Consider the following 20,288-nt stretch of genomic DNA (forward strand, 5'->3'; position numbering starts at 1 on the left):
TATATTTGAATAGTACGGGTTTCAGAAGAATGACTTTAAATCCCAGCTTTCTGAAAGGTATTGTTCTCCTGAGCATTTGGTGCTGCCTCGGGGAGGGAGGTTCTATTCTTAAATAAATCGTATTAAGTAGAAAGTTCGCCCCCTTTCTTAAGCCTTGCTTTTGGAGTTGTAATAGCAAACATACAAAGGTTACACTTTGTGGTTTCAATTCAGAAATGTCAGCACATCAAACACACATTCAGACATGCACTCAGAGACACTTACTCATACGCTGTAAAGGGCAATTAGGTTCGGAGGAGAATGTCACATGAACAGAACTGCAGCTCATTAAAGCAGTACTTGAAGCTTTTGACCTCGGCTACACAAACAATGTTTTCAGATGACAGGATTGCCGAGAAACCAAGTCCTGGGAGCATGATTTACTTTCCGAAGCAGTTCGGCATCTAGACTCCTGGAGGATGCAGGCCATGATATGTGATCAGATAATGATGCAGTGTTTGGGAAACGCTATCACATGAAAGGCTGTCGTGATGTAGAAAGGGGACCAGGGGCTCTGCGTTTTTCAGCCTCCAAGATCCCAAAGCTTTGCTGATGTGCAGATGCCTGAAAACTGTACGGGGCTTTATGTCAAGTGACGAGGAGGACAGGTAACAAAAGCGGAAATGATTGGAATCAGACTATCACACGAGGAGGGGTTGGAGTCGGTGAGGCCTGACACCCGGGCTGGAATGAATGGAAGGCGTGAGCAATGCTGATCATGTCTGGGTGGTCCCGGACGGTTGCCCAGGATGAATGGCTCTTACTGTCCGCTTCTCAGCGAGCTGTACTCCTCCAGCCCCGCTCAGAACGAATGGGCCATCAGATGGAGCACACTTTAGAACCGAAAGAGAGCCACGTTCACTAGCGGGCAAGTCGCTGTACAAACACCCTAGTAGTTAGGCCTCCGTGGGCCGTAACGAAGCAGGGCGTCCTTGTGACCTGGTTACTCTCCTCCCACCTCCTCAATTTGCTGCATCTCTGCTGACAGCTGGGGAATGGAGCCCAAGGCGTGTGCCTCCACCCAGTTTTCACAGCGAGCTTTGCACTGGGCATCAGGGACACCGCCAGACTTCACTAAGGCAATTCCTACTAGCGTATGAATGCCACCAAAATCTCGATCGGGCATGTTGATTTAAACACACTACATCAGCATATCTTCTACTGTGACTTGAAGCACCACATACGACAAATTCAGCCAGCAGACATGCTCACCCATGGCCTCAATGCACCCTCTTAGTGCAGCACAGCCAAATTCTGAGCTGCTCACCCAGACCAAGGGGACTGCCCGGCTACCACCCCGAGCACGTGGGACCTCTCACACCGCCACAGAATTTACACTGACAAGAGGAGGAACAGCCATGCCCCACTCCGTGCCCCACATGCCAGCACTCTGAACTCCAGACACTTTCACGACAACCTATTTCATTCCTTCATCCTGCTTTTTGCCAGGACCAACAACTGGCTACCACATTACACTCGAGGAGCGATTATGCAGGCAGTCTGAAGGGATTCTCCTTCATCCATTCCTTCTTGGCCCCTGGGGTAATCACTGGGCGTCCACAAGGTGCCAGGAACCAGGGAGGGCTAGGTGTGCCGATATGAACACACCCTGGAGGCCCTCAGGCAGCCCCGTCCCGTCCAAATGCCCACTGGCTCCCACCTGGATGACCGCAAGAGCCTCGAACCAGTCTCCTGATTTCACCCCTGCACCTACAACAGTCAGAGTGATTCTCTGAAAACCCAAAGTCGGATCATGCCATTTCTCTGCCCAGGGCCCTCCAAATGCTGCCCATCTCAGCCGGAGTAGAAGCCACAGATCCTACAGTGGCCTGCACCATCTTGCCCCTCCCGTGGCCTCACCAGTATCATCTTCTTTTCCCCCTTCCTTCGCCCACTCAGCTCAGCACTTGGATTCTGTGCTCTTCCTTGAACATGCCAGGCAAGCTCTTGCCTCAGGGCCTTTGCACCTGTTACCACCGCCCGAACCGCTCTCCCCCCAAGATACACACATGGCTCACACATTCCTCCCATCTTTGCTGAAATGCCAGAAAGGCTTTCCAGCCACCTCTCTCTGATCCACCTCTCACCATCCTCACCCCTGCTCTGGTTTCCTCTACAATGCTTATCTCCTTCTAACATATTTGCTGATGTTTTTTAGTTTATTTATTTTGAGAGAGAGAGAGAGAGAGAGAGAGAGAGAGAGACTGAGAGAGTGAGCAGGGGAGGGGCACAGAAAGAGGGAGACAGAGAATCCCAAGTGGGCTCTATGCTGTCAGCGTGGAGCTTGACACAGGGCTTGAACCCACAAACTGTGAGATCATGACCTGGGCCAAAACCAAGAATCGGGCGCTTAACCGACTGAACTACCCAGACGCCCCTATTTGCCGATTTCTATGTCTATTGTTTGCCCGCTCCTTCTAAAAGAGAAGTTCCACGAGAGCCGGAGATTGTGTTATTTTCACTTCCGTGTCTCCAACACCTAGAATGGTACCTAACGTCAATAAACACCTGTGGAGAGGATGACCCAGGGCGCTGGGCGACATCCCAGGAGGACAGAACCAGAACACCCTGCTTCTCAACCCACTGCTCCACCACACGCTCCGCCACACACACCGCCTTCTAGCACACAAACTAGCACCACCCACCAACACACACTGACCCACCACAGCCTGCCGTGTGGCCTGAACCACATTCGCCAGCACGCTCTGTACTAGAGCTTACACACCCCTGCAGCACAGCCTTCACCGTCCTACACGGCATACTAACTACAACAGGATCTGCCTTTCGTTTTCAGCAGATGAAAGGTCCGGCAGCAGCCCAGCACATGTGAAAATACGCAGCATCTCGGGCCCTACCCCGAACCCGCTGAATCAGAATCCATATTGTAACCAGGTACCCAGGTGACTCGTGTGTGCACAGCAGCATTTAAGACGATCTGCTAGGTGACCCCAGGGCACCCATAACACTGAGCTGGGCGACAGCAGAGTGCAGGAGCCACGGCCCTTGATCCAAAGCGCAAGGATTCACGCGCTGCATCACCGACCCTTCCCCATGCTCTCCCTGAGCACACAACCACACGATGCCATGACCGATATAACTCAGCACCCAAATCGAGCTCTTTAGGAACTTACACAACGACCTATTCCTTCGAGATGCCCTTCTGCACATGAGAAAAGCACCCCCAGGCTCTAGTATATATCCCTAGAGAACCCCTTATGTTCCTCTGCTCAGAGCATTGCAGCCTCTTACCTTACAGCCGTTCGTGGATTCCTTCATTTATTCAGTAAAAATTATGAAGTGCCGGCTAGGTGCTAAACCTTAGGCTAAGCACCGGGAATCAACACTGACAAAGACAGTCAGAACCCTTCAGTCCTAGTCAAGAAGGCTGGCATCGCGTGGAACAAGCAATTACAATAAAGTGTGATGAGTTTGTTGATAGGACACTAGCAGAGAATCAATAAGAGCCTCCCTGAGGGGATGATGTTCTCCTGATCTGATGAGGGGGAAGGAGCAAGACACCAACAAGGGACAGAGGACGGAGGTGGGCGAAGCGTGGGGAAGGGTGCGGGCATCCCAGGTGGATGGCTACGCACGGACAGAGCCGGGAAGGGAAGAGAACAGAGTCGCATGTTTGAGGAACCAAAAGAAGCTCAGAAACGCTTGCTTTTGGAGGCAGGAGCTGAAGCTGTGGAGGGGGCAGACGCCGGACCATGGAAGATCCCTAGATGCCACATATGCTAAGGAACAGCAGGCACGATTCTGGGGGCAGCAGAGAGCCATCAGGGAAGCTTTAAGCAAGAGTGACACAATCAGATGCACATTTGAAAAAAACCACTCAGGTACGTGAAAGAATGTGCCAAAGCTAGTGTATCTCAGTAGTTATGAACAATGCTCCGCATACGGCTCCCTGCCATAACAAAAGATGGCAAAACCCACGTTAATGAACCTCCAGTAATAGCACCCTTCACTGATGTTTGAATATGATCCTCTGTTATTACCCCATGGTTTTTTTTTTTCCTCCCGTTGCTCTCTGCTTAATGGTATGCATGAATCTGGAACACTGACAGATACACGCATGCCTTTTAATAACCCGCAAGGCACATGGCACTCTGCACACACTTACCACGGTCCTCGGGGAGGGTGTGCGGAAGGGAAATGTGAAATCCTTGAGTGGGATGAGGACTCTAAGGCCAGCATCCACAGCCCAAAGGCACAGGTGCAGGTTGAATCGGAAGACGGGGTGATGCATGTGTTATTATTTCTAATTCAGTCTCAGGCAGCAAGGGCAGTTCCTGCTTCCCCTGAGAGCTGGCGGCTGAACATCTTGAAATATCCAGTCCAGGGCAATCACTGCACTTTGAAAGCCACTGTTCAACCCACCAGAGGGAATTCAAGACATTGGCTGGTTGGAAACCATTATCGAATGCAGAACAGTCTGAGGATCCTATTGATCTGTTATTAATTATTGTAATCTTTTTATATTATCAGTGGTTAGAACAGCTCCTTTTTCCTAAGTACCTTCTATGAGCCAGGCGCTGGCTAGATATTTTTATATTCATTATTGCTCAGCAGGAAGTTTCAAAATATTTACCCAGTCAGCATGGACTCAGTTGTAAAGAACCAGTACTAACAGGAACCGGTTAAATGCCAACCTGACTTTGAGTAATCACTACCCCCCAAAATTTTAAACTGAGTCCTTGGGCCTCGTATGACTTACGGATGTGTTTACTTCGGCCTGAACTGGGTTTAATTTTTAACAATGTGTGGCTGATATATCAAAAACTAGTGAGCTCTCACCTAAAAATCTTGGTGAGGACAGAGCAAGGCAGAGCCTGTATCCCTGCAGGGCAAACCTGGCTCGTAGAAGATGCTCAGAAAAAGGTAGCTGTTATTATGGATAATTAAAAAAGAAGATCACAGTCATTAGTAACGGTCACCAGAACCCTGCAACTGGGCAGCTGGAGGTGAGCGCCTGTGGGGCCTTTGTAGATAGCTTGCCCGCCCTGCGGTCTGCCTCTGTCCCCAACCACTCCCTCTCTCATATTTACATTACCTGCCTGGCCTTGTAGGCAGCTGAGCCTGCGACCTGTTCCCAGAAGGCACCACCCCTCACCCAGACTAGGCGAGAACCAATGTCTTCCCCTTAAAGACATTTTCCTCCTTGCCATGTCCGCCTCTCCCCATGAGCTCTTAACACTAAATTCCACAGCACAGAATCTCAGCCTGGGGCACATCAGATTCACCTGGAGGCCCCACCCCCAGGGTTTCTGAGTCACGGTTTCTGGGGAGGGGCCCGAGCATTTCATTCCTCAAATTCCCAGATGATTCTGCTGGTCTGGGGACCACCCTTTGAAAACCACTGCTCTACAACTAAAGAATGAACCCTACCCAGAATGTCACCGGGTTCAACGCTGGGAGAGATGCAGACATTTGCATCTTTCTACCGGCCAAGTGGAGGGGAGGGTCCACATTTTGAGACGTCATGAATAGCCCATGAAACCCCTGTAAGTTTTGTGTCCCATCTCTGAGTTCCCAGTTCCCTGAACAGAGAACCTGTTCTTCTCTCCCAGGCTGCCATTTTGACCTTTTTCCAAATGGTTCATTAGAAGTGAAAGTGCTGCAGTGCCCCTCTGTCACACCCAGTGCACACACGGACGTCATCTTTGGGAAACAGCATCAGTTGGACTCAACACTGTTCTATCCCTCAAAGACCCTGCACCCAAGACATCAATGTGTGATGCCGCTAACAAAAATCATTATCCACTCTCCAAGAGGGCCGACTGCATGCCCGGCATGCACTGAGCACTTTACGCGTCATAACGATCCTGTGATGCAGAGACTATTAACATCGCTGAATCACAGGTGATGAAACAGGGGAGTAGACAGGGGAACAGAGTTCACCAGCTCTAGAATAATCAACAGATTTTTGTCGGACCCCACTGTATTCACTTGAGGGTCAGACACGATTAGAAACGTGCTCAATCCTGTGCCTGTATTTGAAGACGGATGCTGATGACCTGGCAGACAATCAGCACCTGCAGGTGATGTCATTTGGGACATGCTTGCAGGTGGAAGGTGTGCATGTGTGTGTGTGGGGGCGGCGGGCCGGCGCGGGCCGGGGCCCGGGCATTTGGCCTGAAATCACAGGGCTCGGGAATTTAAGACCAGCATCTGCAAATGTCTGAAGGGTGCTCTGCAGAGAAAGAGGCTCTTGATGACAGAACAGGCCAGAGGGATGGCAGTCCAGGGAAGCTGATTAGACACCAACATGTAGGTTTGCCACAATTAGAAGGGCCGGAAGGTGGAACTGGCTGTCTCTAAATAATCTAGCTTCCTAACCTCAGGGAGTGTCCAGAGAGACACAGGATGCATCAAGGATGCTGTAAAGCAGGGATGCTAATGGTGTGGGATGGTCGGGAAGGTGCAGCACCAGGGAGATGGGGAGAGTCAACTGGGAGGCTTTCTTTTTTTGTTTCTTTAATTTTTTTTTAGTATGTTTTTACATATTTTTTGAGAGAAAGAGAGAGTGCAAATGGGGGAGGGGGAGAGAGAGGGAGACACAGAATCTGAAGCAGGCTCCAGGCTCCGAGCTGTCAGCACAGAGCCCGACGCAGGGCTCAAACTCACAAACCGCGAGATCATGACCTGAGCCCAGGTTAGACGCTTAACCAGTTGAGCCACCCAGGTGCCCCACCTGCGAGGCTTTCCTAAACCTACACGCCCTTTGCCCCTGGGCATTCTGCTATGCCTCGATGGAGTCAGGCTGTCTGAGATTTGAATTCCTAAGTCCTTGCACGCTGGCCGAGTGACCCTGGACAGAGCACTTAAGCTCTCCATTTTCTCTTCCAGGACACAGAGTAACAGCACCTCCGTAACAGGCTGTGGTGAGGATTTCATCAGATGCCACACGTGAAGCGCTTACTAGGGTGCCTGGCGCGTAATAAGTGGCCACGAAATGAATAATAATGCTATCAACATAACTACCGTTATCGTCATGGATCTTACAATTTCCGGTTCCAATGACAGTGTTTTTGTGCATGTTTCAGCCTCGGTAGGCAGTTTCAGAGCTCATAATAAAGTCATCGGGTCTCCGCTCATCTTAGTCTAACAAAGAAATATCCTGTCTGGGGAGCTGTAGTTTGGATTGGATTCATTCAGGGCGAACTCCTCCTCCCTGGGTGTGACAGTGCACCCAGCCGAGTCTCTGGGGATGGAAAATCCTCCCGTGTGTGTACAACTGTGGAAATGGGAGGCTTGTCTTTTTATACTATAGACATTGCCTCCCAGCTGTACCTACACTCAGAGCCTCCAAGAGGTCTACGAGCGGGCCAGCTTTTGCTTTTACTCTGTTTCACTCGGGTGGGAGCTGGCTGGTGGAGCTGTCTTTATTTACTGGCTCAGATGCACTGTATGTTTCAGAATTAAATTTAAATACTGTAACGTGGCCTTTTCAATGTCAATTTGAAGAGAAAAGAACACAGTCGAACCAAGGAAAGAATGAGGGCAAAATGAGACTCTTTGTCACAGTCCAAAACCGGACCTGAAGTCCCGCTCACTGACGAGACATCTCCAAAAAGTTGCCAGCGAAGACAGTCATAATAACTGAACCAGTAAAGCAAAAGTTCGTATCTAGCATCTCTCCCGCATTTGTAGAGGCCGGGCTGTGTGAGCGGAGATCTCCGTTTTTGTACCCAGTGACTGTGCGCATCAACGGGAGCACTTACAGACATATTTGAGGGAGCCATCGATGTCTAACCCTCGGAACACCGAGGGCGCACACACTCGTGAGAGGAGAGGGTTATGTTACGCATGTGAAGCCAAGAGTCAGAGAGTCCAGTTTACTTACGGCTTTTGGCTTATACGGGGGCTGGATCTCTTTGCGTTCAAGTTTCTCCCAATCAATATACCGGAAAAATGCATGCTCTTTGATGTCACGTTCACCTTCAGGTCCACAACCCAGACGTTTGCCCGGGTGTTTGGTCATCAGCTTCAAGAGAAGAGAAAGGTTGAGTTTAATGAACTTCGGAGGACACGTGAGCCACTCAGAAATGAGGACTCCAATGAATTAGGGAAGAAACGACAATAAGAGACTCAATTTTTATCTTCTGCTTTTCATTCCAGCAACACTTTCCCAGAGAGGTCTTTGTAATCGGAAGACCTGACAACAGTGCCTGCCGCTGCTTGTCCCAAAGCAAGACTGCTTATGGTTAATCAGACCTAAGCCTCAATGTGGCCCTGAACTTCAAGTTAGAAATGTCACACGATGCATTCTGATTTAAGAATGAGTTTTACGCAATTACTGGTGCATTTAATGAGGACAGTTTCAATATCTTCAAATGCCCCGCCTCCCACCTCAAGAAAGCTGGAGTGTGACCAAGGCAAAGGCCACGTTCATTCTGATAATATTTGCATTTCTCAGTAAAGTGCTTGTGAAAATGACAAAACAGAAGAAAAAATATTAGTCAAATGGACCCAAGTTTCAAGTAATTACTTTCCAAAAGCTCATTAAATAGTCAAAAGCTAACCCAGCTCATTTTGCTTGGATCGCACATTACACTAAACTCCGCTGAGGTTTCTTTGGTGTTCCATTTAAATTACTTAATTATCAAAACCCTCCATCTTTGGGTCTCTGAGCCAGTGCTAAATAACAAGATGAATAGATGCTCCAAGATGAAACCAGACAGGCTTCCTCTTGTAAATGAATCCAAAGCAGCATGAAAATATGTCTGATCTCAAGATTTGAGCAAATGCACAGAGAGCAAAGACAGAGCTGGTGATTTCAAAACAAAACAAAACAAAACAAAACAAAACAAAACAAAACAAAACAAAAAAACAACCAACAAGAAGACCTTCAAAGAGGAAAAACAAGCAATGGAACATATAAGACCAAAAAGCTTCCCAGAGTTGACCTGACACCATGATGTCAGAGTCCTTGGGTTTTGCCCAGGATTTATGGATTATGGCAAAGAGATGAACCCAGCAATGTATACCTACCCTGCTGGACACTCAGCTTAGCCTGCTTCCTGCTTCCAAATAACTTGTCATCAGAAACTATCCCCCTATACACACACATACTCACACACATACTCACACACACACACACACACACACACACACACACACACACACACACTCACATGAGCACATATACTCCATATGTGCTATTCTCATATTCTCAGGGGGGAAATAAGTGGGCATTTCTATTCTAAGCTTCTACCTGATTTGCATGCACCTGATTCCCACAATAACCCAGTGAGGTGGGTTTATTATTTTTCCCATTTCAATGGGAACAGACACTCAAAGAGGTTAAACAACTAGCAAGGACTTGGAGAAGTGAGAAGTGACAGAGCTGAGCTTGGATCTCACCTCTGCCTTCTCCAGAACTTGGGCTTTTATGTTATTTTTAAAAGTTTATTTATTTATTTATTTTGAGGTGGAGGGGGTAGAGAAGGAGCAGAGACAGGGAGGGAGGGAGAGAGAGAATCGAAGCAGGCTCCGTGCTGTCAGTGCGCAGCCCGACCCAGGGCTCGATCCCACAAACTGTGAGATCATGCCCTGAGCTGAAATCAAGAGTCAGATGCTCAACCGACTGAGCCACCAGGCCCCTCCAGAACTTGGGCTTTTAATAACAAAGCTCTTCGTGTGTGGGCTCCCAGGGATATTTGTGGTGTGGCTTGGTCAGGAAGGGTTTATGGAGGGCAAGCACGTTGGGCCAAGCCCTGACAGCTATGTAGGGTTAGGATAGGAGGAAAGGAAGGGCTACGAGGCCTTGATTAGCACTACCAGTGATATTATCAATGATGGCCTCTGTGTACTGAGTGCTTCCTGTGCACCCAGGCTCTGTGCTAAAGGCTTCCTAGCCATTACTCTTTCATCTTTATTTTCACTTTACAACTAGTATCCTCATTGTCCAGTACGAAACTGGTCCAGAGAAGTAGTCATTTGCCCAGAGGCACACAGCTAAGTAGCAGAGCTGTGCTTTGAACAGATCCGCCCTACCCGGAGCTCTAGGTGCTCTGTGTTATGCGTTCTGCTTGCTTTTGTGCGAACGTGTGGCCAGTGGGGGCTTCTGTCTGCTTTAAGTTTTTCGAAGTGGGAGTGGCATTCTGAGCACGTGATACTAATTTTTTTTTTTCCTGGCAGAAAATAGGTTCTTTAATGGGATGGATATATAAAGAAAGGACTTTTCAATGGGAACGGAATGGTTTTCAAAAGCCGAGCTCAATTTCCGCATAAGGACAAGGATGGCCAACCAAAGAAAAGCCACTGCAGAATCATCCAGCACTAATGCGAGTCTCTGCCCAGTTACTGCACTCTGAGCTGATGTGCCTGCAGCCATGCAGACAGCTGGATTTAATCACTGTTCCGATCTCTGATCACCTCCCAGACGCATCCCCTGGGGCCTGCGGTTCGGAGGAAGTGTCTGCTGTTCGCTTGAGTGTTTTCTCTTCTTTGGAGCCTCAACCTTGAAGAAAGAGCCCACACCGGACGCAGCCCACTCAACTCAGAAAGGTCCTCCAACCCGATAGTAAGAAAGTCACCCCAGTTAATCCTGAAGGTTATGGGTCCTAAATTAATAGAAATCTGCTCCACCAGGGAAACCGCTAATTGGAGCTGAAGCTGAATGCAGCTGACCTGGAAAATCCTCTCTCCTCCATGACCCACTTAGAACCCCCAGCTGTCCCAGCAGGGCAGAGTCGTGAAGGGGAATGTCTTGAGCGTGTATGAAGCACCTACTATGCGCCGATACCACAGAAGGGGCTTTCTCTTATGCTACCTGATTTAATGCTCTCAGACAACCCAATGATCAATGAGGGTTGTTAGTCCATTTTTAGAGGTAAAGAAACAGAAGCCCAGAGCTGCAGAGTAGGACCATACACCTAGGAAGTGGATGGGGTGAGATGTGCAAAGGGTCTTGGGCTCCCAAATCCCCCATTAAAACAACTCCTATGGCAGCGTATGCATACTTAGATGCCAAGAGGGGCCTGGCGTGTAATGTAGTAGTGCCAGCATCAGCAACAGTAATAATAATAATGGCCCATGGGTTCTGGATCAGAATGCCAGGCTCTGTTGTAAGTGAGCCGCTGGTATGAACTCATTTAATCATCACAGAATCCTGTATGGAGAACTATCATTATCCTCAACCCACAGACAAGGTTGAGGAATTTACCTACAGTCATAGTGCCGCTCATGCTGGGACCAGGATTTGAACCCAGATGAAAGTGGGCCGGATGGGGATTTCTGCAAACTGGAGAAGGCACGCCCTTCAGGGGACACGGGCTTCCCATCCAGCTGGCTATCACATGCTTTATAGGAATGACAGACCAGCATGGCGGGATCAGATTTCTCAAGAGAAACTGGAAAGTTAATGTTCACGGGAAATCCCTTGCCCTTTAAATGGTGGCAATTGCTAAACAAACTAAAAGCTCAGTATATGACCTCCGCCCGCTCTTCCTCCCTCACAACAAAATGTCTACAGGGGTCTGCACTGGCCTTATGCTGTGTTCTCCTCCTCCTCTTCTTCTCCTTCTCCTTCTTTTTTTTACAAGCCTCACTTAGGCTCCTCACGGGCCTCTGGATCTCTATTCTCTGCTCCTCGTTTTCCCTCCCCTTGCCTCATACTTTCAAAGAAAATATTTTCACCCAATTCACTTCAAGATGTTGGGGACTGAGACAAAGTCACACGTGGTTTCCCCAGGGATATTTGCAGCTTAACCTATACAGCTGAGATACAAAGCTCAGATGAGTCACCAAGAGTGAGAATCTAGGTGGTGTGAGAAGGTGCTCTACACGGAGAGGGTGGCCCAGCTAATACAAAGTGCCTGCGTTTTCCAGCTTTTCTGCATCCACGCAGAGCACCAGCCATCTGACTGGGGCCTGGAAGCACGGGGCTGGATCAAGCCGTGGGAAACCAGCAAACACCCCAAGGATCTAAGACCGGCAGCCCTGGTTTATTCAGACACACAGGTGGGAATCCACTGGGAAGGCATGGTCATGCCCTAACCTTGAAAATGCACCTGTACCTCCACCTGGTGGGAGAGTGAATACTTCATAAAGGCAGGATCCACGAGCCATATTCTCTGCGGCCCTCACAGCGTTTTCACACTTCCATCAGAGCTGAAATGTTCCCACATTTGGGTAATAGGTTTAAAAGCAGTGGTTCTCAAACCACTTGGGGACTTATGCAGACTTTTACAGATGTCCAGACAATCTCTGGGTGAGACTGAGGTTATGTACAATCTGAAAAAGCCCTGCAGATCATCCGGATGGCACCAAAGGCGAGGACCAAGGATCTGCAGGGACTCACCGAGGTCAAGCACATCTGGCTTAATGCCAGATGCATAGCAAAGCAATCTTCACCAGCACCCATGTGCCCTGCCTTCTTCACAGGTGCAATCTGCATACACTGCAGGATATAGTGTACGTATGCTTTTCAGCCCTTCGTGGGTTGGGCGAGGGGAGACCAGGGGTTTTGAAGACACAAAATTTGGGTCAGCTTATCCAGAGAATCCCTTAAACTCAACACTGCATGGTATTTTCTTAAGACAAAAGTTACACGCTGTTAGTATTAACCACACACACATATAGAGCAGAGCAGGGCGAGGCTGACAGATCGGTGCTGCAGACCTCTTGCTCACCTTCCCATGGGTCCCAGCTCTTTGGCAAAGACTCTGTGTTTCCTATCTCATTCATTCAATATGCATTCCCCTGTGCCGGGCTAGAGCCTGGAGCCCAGCCAGCAGCAAGATACTGTTGCAGGCAGACCTCTCTGGTACTTTTATGCAGATTGGAAAAAAGCTCCCTTTGCTCCGGGAGGTCCAAGCCAGACTCACAGGCCAGCAAGTGGGGAGAAAGATAGAGCTCAGTCTCCATTCCCCCTCTCTCCCTGGGTGAGTTGTCCTTGCGCGGGGTCCTGACCACAAGCTTTCAGGGGCTCACTCACCCCTTTGCAGATGGCCACAGCTTCCTTGGACATGGACTTTGGGTAAGCCACGTTGTGTTCCATGATGGACTGGAAGAGCTCATCCTCATCCTCCCCTTCAAAGGGTGCCTGCGGGGCAGAGGATAGTGTGGGAAGAAAGGGTTCCTGCCTGCCCCTCCCCAACTGCCCCAAACCATTGGGCCCTTTCCCCTGGGGTCCACAGCGAGGCCATACTCAGGGGCTTCAAGGGAGAAGACAAAGAAAAACAGTCAAAAGAGTAAGCTAACCCTAAGGCCAAGGAAGTCACAGCGTTTCCAATCTATGAGCTGGTGCCGAAGGGATACCTTTGTCTAGAGAAACCATGCAGATGGGGTTGGGGGAGGACTTTTCTTACCAATCAGTTAAAATTCAATTACCTGGCCAGCTAACATTTCATACAGCAGGACTCCAAATGCCCACCAATCCACGGACTTCCCATAGGGCTGATAAGCAATTATCTGGAAAAGAGAAGGCATTCCATCAGGGAGGTGGGCAGGTAGCCATCCATGGCTGGAGACTGAACACTCACTTCTTTAATGTAAGAGTGGAGCATCTTGGGGCTGGGAGGTGGAAGGAGAGCTCTCCGTTTGCCTGTCATCTGCCTACTGCGAAGGATTCAATTGGCTGTTACAGTCCCAAATATGAGCCACTAAAAGAGTGACTAAGGAGCCTAGTGCCCACTCAAGCCATTTCTTTACCTTAGGAAGACGGATAGATGCCATTTACAAGAGTACCTGCAGGTGGGGGAAAACATCTGTGGCTGTCAACATTGCCTTTTAAAAGCTCTTAGTACAGTGTATTAATTTTATTTTTTTGAGAGAGAGAGCAAAAGAGAGTGAGCTAGCAGGGGAGGGGCAGAGAGAGAGAGAGGGAGAGACAGAATCCCAAGCAGGCTCTGAGCTGTCAGCGCAAAGCCCGATGCTAGGATCGATCTCACCAACCGTGAGATCATGACCTGAGCCGAAATCAAGAGTCAGACCCTTAACTGAGTGAGCCCCTCCAGGAGCCCCCAGTGTGTTACTTTTTTCGTTTTAATACAGTGAATGGCATTTTTAAGAAGGAAAACAGTGTTTGCTTCTCATTACAAAAGTAATCACATTTATACAACAACAGAAATACACTTAACTGAATGCTGAACTGTACTCCTAGAAAAGAGTCTAGGAAGAAACAGACCAAAGAGCTATCATAATTTTTCTCTTGATAAATGATTATGGGTGATTCTAATTATTATATTCTCTCAGCTTGTCTACTGCTACTACTGAACTGTGCCTTAGAAATGGTTAAGATGGTGAATTTTGTATTTTTTTACCACAACTAAAAATTTGTAAGTTACAAAGCTGTAATAGCATTCTTATTATTATACTATTTATTTTAAAATATAGATAAGCAAATAAATAAATAATAAAAATATAGACAAGCTAAGAGAATACAATTAGTATCACCCATAATCATTTATCAAGAGAAAAATTATGATAGGTCTGTGGTCTATTTCTTCCTAGATTCTTTTCTATCAATACATAGTAAATTCAGTGTATATGTATGAGTTTTACACACACACACACACACACACACACACACACACTTTAATATGTGGAATTTTAATGAAGTATTTTATTCACTTAAAAGTTCCACGCAATAGTTGCACATCGATGTAATCAGTTTTTATCTCTGCACAGCATTCCCCTGGATGGCTATACCAAAATTTATGTTGTCTATTCCCAAGATCAGGTTTCTTCTGATACTACAATATAGATCCTTGCAACTGGATAGTTGGACATTCGTCCAATTATTTCCTTAAGATAAATTCCTAGAAACAGAATTGGTGGATCAAATGGGATGTATGGTTTTTAAAAATTATTTTATTTATTTTATTTTCATCTTAATCCCCTTCACCTATTTCCCCCATACCCTCCTACCCACCTTGTGTCTGGTAACCATCAGTGAGTTCTATATAGTTAAGAGTCTGTTGATTTGTCTCTCTTTCTTTCTCTCTTTCTCCCTTTGTTCATTTGTTTTGTTTCTTAAATTCCACATATGAGTGGGATTGTGTGGTATTTGTCTTTCTCTGACTGACTTATTTCACTTAGCATTATATCCTCTGGATCCATCCATGTTGTTGCAAATAGTAAGGTTTCACTTTTTTATGGTTGAGTAATATTCCACACATATATAATCATGTATATTCATTCCACAGCTTCTTTATTCATTCACCTATCGATGGACACTTGGGCTGCTTCCTTAGTCTGGCTATTGTAAATAATAAACACAGAGGTGCATGTGTCCCTTTGAATTCGTGTTTTGTATTTTGGGGGTAAATTCCCAGTAGTGCAATCACTGCATCATACGATAGATCTATTTTTAATTTTTTTGAGAAACCTCCAAATTATTTCAGTGGCTGTACCAGTTTGCATTCCCACCAACAGTGCAGGAGAGTTCCGCTTTCTCCACATTCTCGCCAACACTTGTTGTTTCTTGTGTTTTTGATTTTAGCCATTCTGACAGGTGAGAGGTGATCTCATTGTTTTGATTTGCATTTCCCTGATGATAAGTGATGATGAGCATCTTTTCATGTGTCTGTTGAACATCTGGATGTCTTCTTTAGAGAAATGTCTGTTCATGCCTTCTGCACTGATAACATATTGTTTTAAGATTTCTGATACTTATCACCAAATTGTTCGAGCATGGCCAAGTCTGGAACAGCTGTGTGACCATCCACCTTTCAATATATAGGGGTGTAAAACTAACTGTATCAAAAGGTTGAAAAGGTGATACAGCAAAGGTTCAGGGTCGGTCCCGACTGCTACTTCCGAGTTGTGTGACCGTGGGGGAGGTTACTCAACTTCTTGATGTCTCAGTTTCCTCACTTACAAAAGGAATTTTATAACATCTAGATCACGGGGTTTTGCGAGGAAGAGAGGGAGATACATTCCTCTCGCACATTATGTCCTCCAAATGTTAGCTGTAAGTAGAAGGTTTTCTCATTCAGTCATTGTTTTACTCAATGAATGTGTCTGAGCAAACTTGGCTCTAAAATGAATGTCTGCTTATTGAATTCCATCTTCTACCTAAAATCTTCTACCCTAAAATCAGAAATGCCCTCTGAGGAGAATTAAGCAGCAAGAGACCGGAGGGAAAGCTTTCCGTGAGAACACTTACTGAAAGTGTTTTCACACTTTTAAAGTACTTCATGTCTTATTTGATCCTCATGACAACCTAACAAGTTAATCCTTTCACAAAGGAAAACAGCCTGGGAGGTGAAAGAAGTTGCCAGAGGTGATGTGGCTATTAGTTAATGGCAAAGCCAGGGCGAAAGCCTGACCCCTAGCTTATTCCTCCCATCAGTGGGTTGGAGGAGGGAGCAAGGGCTTCCCCGGGAACACAACTCCAGGCATCTCAGGTATCACAACCACCCGGGAACTCTGGAAAATCACAGTTATGTGGGTCCTTCCTTCAGAGATTCTGATTCAGTTGAGGGTAACACCTGACCAGCCTACATTTTAAGAGCTACCCGGGGACCTTGAAGTGCAGCAAGCTTCGAGCCAGAGATTACTGAACTCACGGCAGATCAAGGACTTGTCTGATGCTCTATTTAACGAAATGATGATGAACCAAGGTATGGCACATGGGGAAAACACCACTGGATTCTAATACAGGTGTCCCCTGCGTTTTGAAAGCTTGTTATGCCACTTTGCTTCTACGAGAGACCTACAATACTTCCTGCTTTCATTAGTCTAAAGAAATATGAACAGGACTTTTGCTTTTATGCTAAAGGGAAAAAGCAAAAATAGAGTTCAGCATTTGGTTTTCATGGAGCCATTACAGAGGCAGCGAGAGTGGTACTGCCACGCTTCTCCCCAGGAATGACATTCAGCATCAAGCAGTCATAGCTTTGAATCGTGTGAGCATCTGTGCTCGATCTCGATTTATTTTTCTTAAAATCCTTATTTATTTTTGAAAGAAAGAGAGCACAAGCAGGGGGCGGCAGAGAGAAAGGGAGACAGAATCGGAAGCAGGCTCTAGGCTCTGAGCTGTTAGCACGGAGCCCGATGTGGGGCTCGAACTCAGGAACTGTGAGATCATGACCTCAGCCAAAGTTGGATGCACAACTGACTGAGCCACCCAGGTGTCCCTTGATCTCAATTAATTTTATGTACCCACTAGCCAGATGTGTGTTAATGCATCAGAAGAGGCAAAGAGAAGTTATTTTTGGGGCTCAGAACATTAAAAAAATGTCTCCATATAAAATTGCTATGCTATAAAAATACTTCTTCAGGGGCGCCTGGGTGGCTCAGTCAGTTGGGCGGCCGACTTCGGCTCAGGTCACGATCTCGCGGTCTGTGAGTTTGAGCCCCGCGTTGGGCTCTGTGCTGACAGCTCAGAGCCTGGAGCCTGTTTCAGATTCTGTGTCTCCCTCTCTCTCTGACCCTCCCCCGTTCATGCTCTGTCTCTCTCTGTCTCAAAAATAAATAAACATTGAAAAAAAATTTATAAAAATACTTCTTCACTTCAAGCCATTTTGGCTTAGAAAACGTTTCACAGGAATGCTCTACTTTTAATAGAAGAGGAAATCTACAAAAGCATTAATTTAAAAGATTACTTTTCAAGTAATCTTTCAAATAATTATTCAAGTAACACACAAACATATTTACCTTGTGAAAAATGTAAACAGTATACAGATTGAGCTAAATTACTCGTCACTGTGCCCTTAACCTCAGAGGTAACCAATGTTTTGAAATCAGTCTGTAACCTTCCAGATTTTCTATGCTTTTACATGAATTTCGACATACTCATAAGAAGCATATAGCAGTGTTCTGTGTATTGTTCTTGTTTTCCATACATGGTATCATATTGTATTTAACATTCTGTACCTTGATTCCCGCCCCCCCAATTTTATTGAGAATAATTGGCGCACATCACTGTGTAAGTTTAAGGCATACAGCATGATGGTTTGATTTACATATGCTGTGAAATGATTAAAATAAGTTCAGCTAACATCCACCTTCTCATATAGACACAATAAAAAGAAATGAAAGAAAAAAAAGGAAAAAAGTTTTCTCCCTTGTGATGAGAATTTTGGTATTTATTCTCTTAACTTTCCTACATAACACAGCAGTGTTTGCTATGGTCATTGTTTGTACATCCTCAGTAATCTTATGACTAGAAGTTTGTATCTTTTGACCACCTTCCCATAATCTCCCTCCCCATCTTTCACCTCTGGTAACCACAAGTCTGATCTCATTTTCTGAGTTTGGTTTTGTTTTTAAAAATTCTACATGTAAGTGAGATCATACAGTATTTGCCTTTCTCTGTCTGACTTATTTCACTTAGCATAATGCCTTCAAGGTGCATCTGTTGTTGCAAATGGTAGGATTTCCTTGTTTCCTACCGCTGAATAATATCCATTGCATATATATACCACACCTTCTCTATCCATTCATCCACGGGGGGACACTTAAGTTGTTTCCATGTCCTGTAAATAATGCTGCTATAAACATGTGAGTGTAGATGCCTTTTTGAGTTAGTGTGTCCCCCCCCCCCCCGGATATATTCCCAGAAGTGGAATTGCTAGGTCATATGGTAGTTCTATTTTTAATTTTTTGAAGATCCTCCACAATGTTTTCCATAGTGGCTGCACCAATTTACATTCCCACCAATAGTGCACAGGGTTCCCTTTCTTCCATGCCCTCACCAGTTCTCTCGTGTCTTTTTGATGATGGCCATTCTAACAGGTGTGAGGAGACATTCTCATTGTGGTTTTAATTTGCATTTCTCTAGTGATGTTGAGTATCTTTTCATGTACCTGTTGGCCTATTTGGGTCCTTTGCCCACTTTTTAATTGGGTTATTTGTTTTGTTTTGTTTCTGCTATTGAGTTGTAGGAGTTCTTTATATATTTTGGATATTAACCCCTTATCAGATATGTGGTTTGCAAATATTTTTTCCCATTCCCTAGGTTCTCTTCTCACTTTGTTGTGGTTTCTTTTGCTGTGCAGAAGCTTTTTAGTTTGATATGATCACACTTGTTTTGATTTGTTGCTTGTGCTTTAGGTTTCATATCCAAAAAACATCATTAACGAGACCCATGTTGAGGAGCTTTGCTCCTATGTTTTCTTCTAGGAGTTTCATGGTTTCAGGTCTTACATTTATTAATCCTTTCTGAGTTAATTTCTGTGAGTTGTGTAAGATATGGGTCCAGTCTCATTCTTTTTTTTTTTAATTTTTTTTTTTTGAGAGGGGGTGAGAGAGAGAGAGAGAGAGAGAGAGAGAGAGAGAGAGAAAGAATGAATCTAAAGCAGGCTCCAGGCTCCAAGTTGTTAGCACAGAGCCTGAGATGGGGCTCGAACTCATGGACTGTGAGATCATGACCTGAGCTGAAGTCAGATGCTTAACCTACTAAGCCACCCAGGCACTCCTCATTCTTTTACATATGAATATCCAGTTATCTCAGCATCATTTGTTAAAGAAACTGTGCTCTGCATTGAGTACTCTTGGCTTCTTTTTTAAACATTAGTTGATTACATATGCTTACGTTTTGTTCTGGGCTCTCATTTCTGTTCCATCCTATTTATCTGTTTTTGTGCCAGTACCATATTGTTTTGATGACTGTAGCTTTATAGTATAGCTTGAAATCAGGAAGTGTAATGCCTCCTGCTTTGTTCTTTCTCATTTCTTTAGCTATTTGGAGCCTTTTATGCTTCCTCATAAATTTGGGGAGTGTTTTTTGTACTTCTGTAAAAAATGAAGTTGAAATCTTGATAGAGATTATATTGAGTCGATTGATAGCTTTTGGTAGTACTGACATTTTAATGATATTAATTCTTCTATCCATGAACATGGGATGTCTTTCCATTTATTTGTACCTTCTACAATTTCTTTCAGCAATGTCTTGTAGGTTTCAGAGTAGAAATATTTCACCTCCTTAGTTAAATTTACTTCTAAGTATTTTATTGTTGCTGATGCTTTTGCAAATGAGATCCATTTCTTTATTTCATTTTCAGAAAAATCATCGTTAGTGTATAGAAATGCTACTGGTTTTGTATACTAATTTTGTATCTTGTAACTTTACTAAATTCATTGATTCTATCTAACAGTTTTGGTTGAGTCTTTAGGATCTTCTACATATAAAATCATGTCACATGCAAATAGAGACCATTTTTACTGCTTCTTTTTCAATTCTGATGTTTCTTTTTCTTTCCCAATTGCTCTAGCTAGGACTTCTAGTACTATGTTGCATAAGAGTAGTGAGAATGGACACTTTTGTCTTATCCCTGCTTTTTCTGCACCTATTG

At 45.6% G+C, this 20,288-nt stretch overlaps 1 protein-coding gene across 2 annotated transcripts in view; it reads right to left on the reverse strand.

Moving 5' to 3' along the window:
* PRKCB (protein kinase C beta) overlaps window positions 1-20,288 on the reverse strand; it is a 328,287-nt gene that overhangs the window by 17,044 nt on the left and 290,955 nt on the right. For both annotated transcript variants that reach the window (XM_040458748.1, XM_040458747.1), the window contains exons 13-15: window positions 13,378-13,458; window positions 12,983-13,090; window positions 7,886-8,026 (exon numbers count right to left, since the gene is read on the reverse strand). In XM_040458748.1, coding sequence (XP_040314682.1) covers window positions 7,886-8,026; window positions 12,983-13,090; window positions 13,378-13,458 — 330 coding nt within the window. The remainder of the gene's footprint in view (window positions 1-7,885; window positions 8,027-12,982; window positions 13,091-13,377; window positions 13,459-20,288) is intronic.

The sequence above is a fragment of the Herpailurus yagouaroundi genome, unplaced genomic scaffold (genome assembly GCF_014898765.1).
Source record: "Herpailurus yagouaroundi ecotype Mexico unplaced genomic scaffold, PumYag 222, whole genome shotgun sequence".
NCBI lineage: Eukaryota > Metazoa > Chordata > Mammalia > Carnivora > Felidae > Herpailurus > Herpailurus yagouaroundi.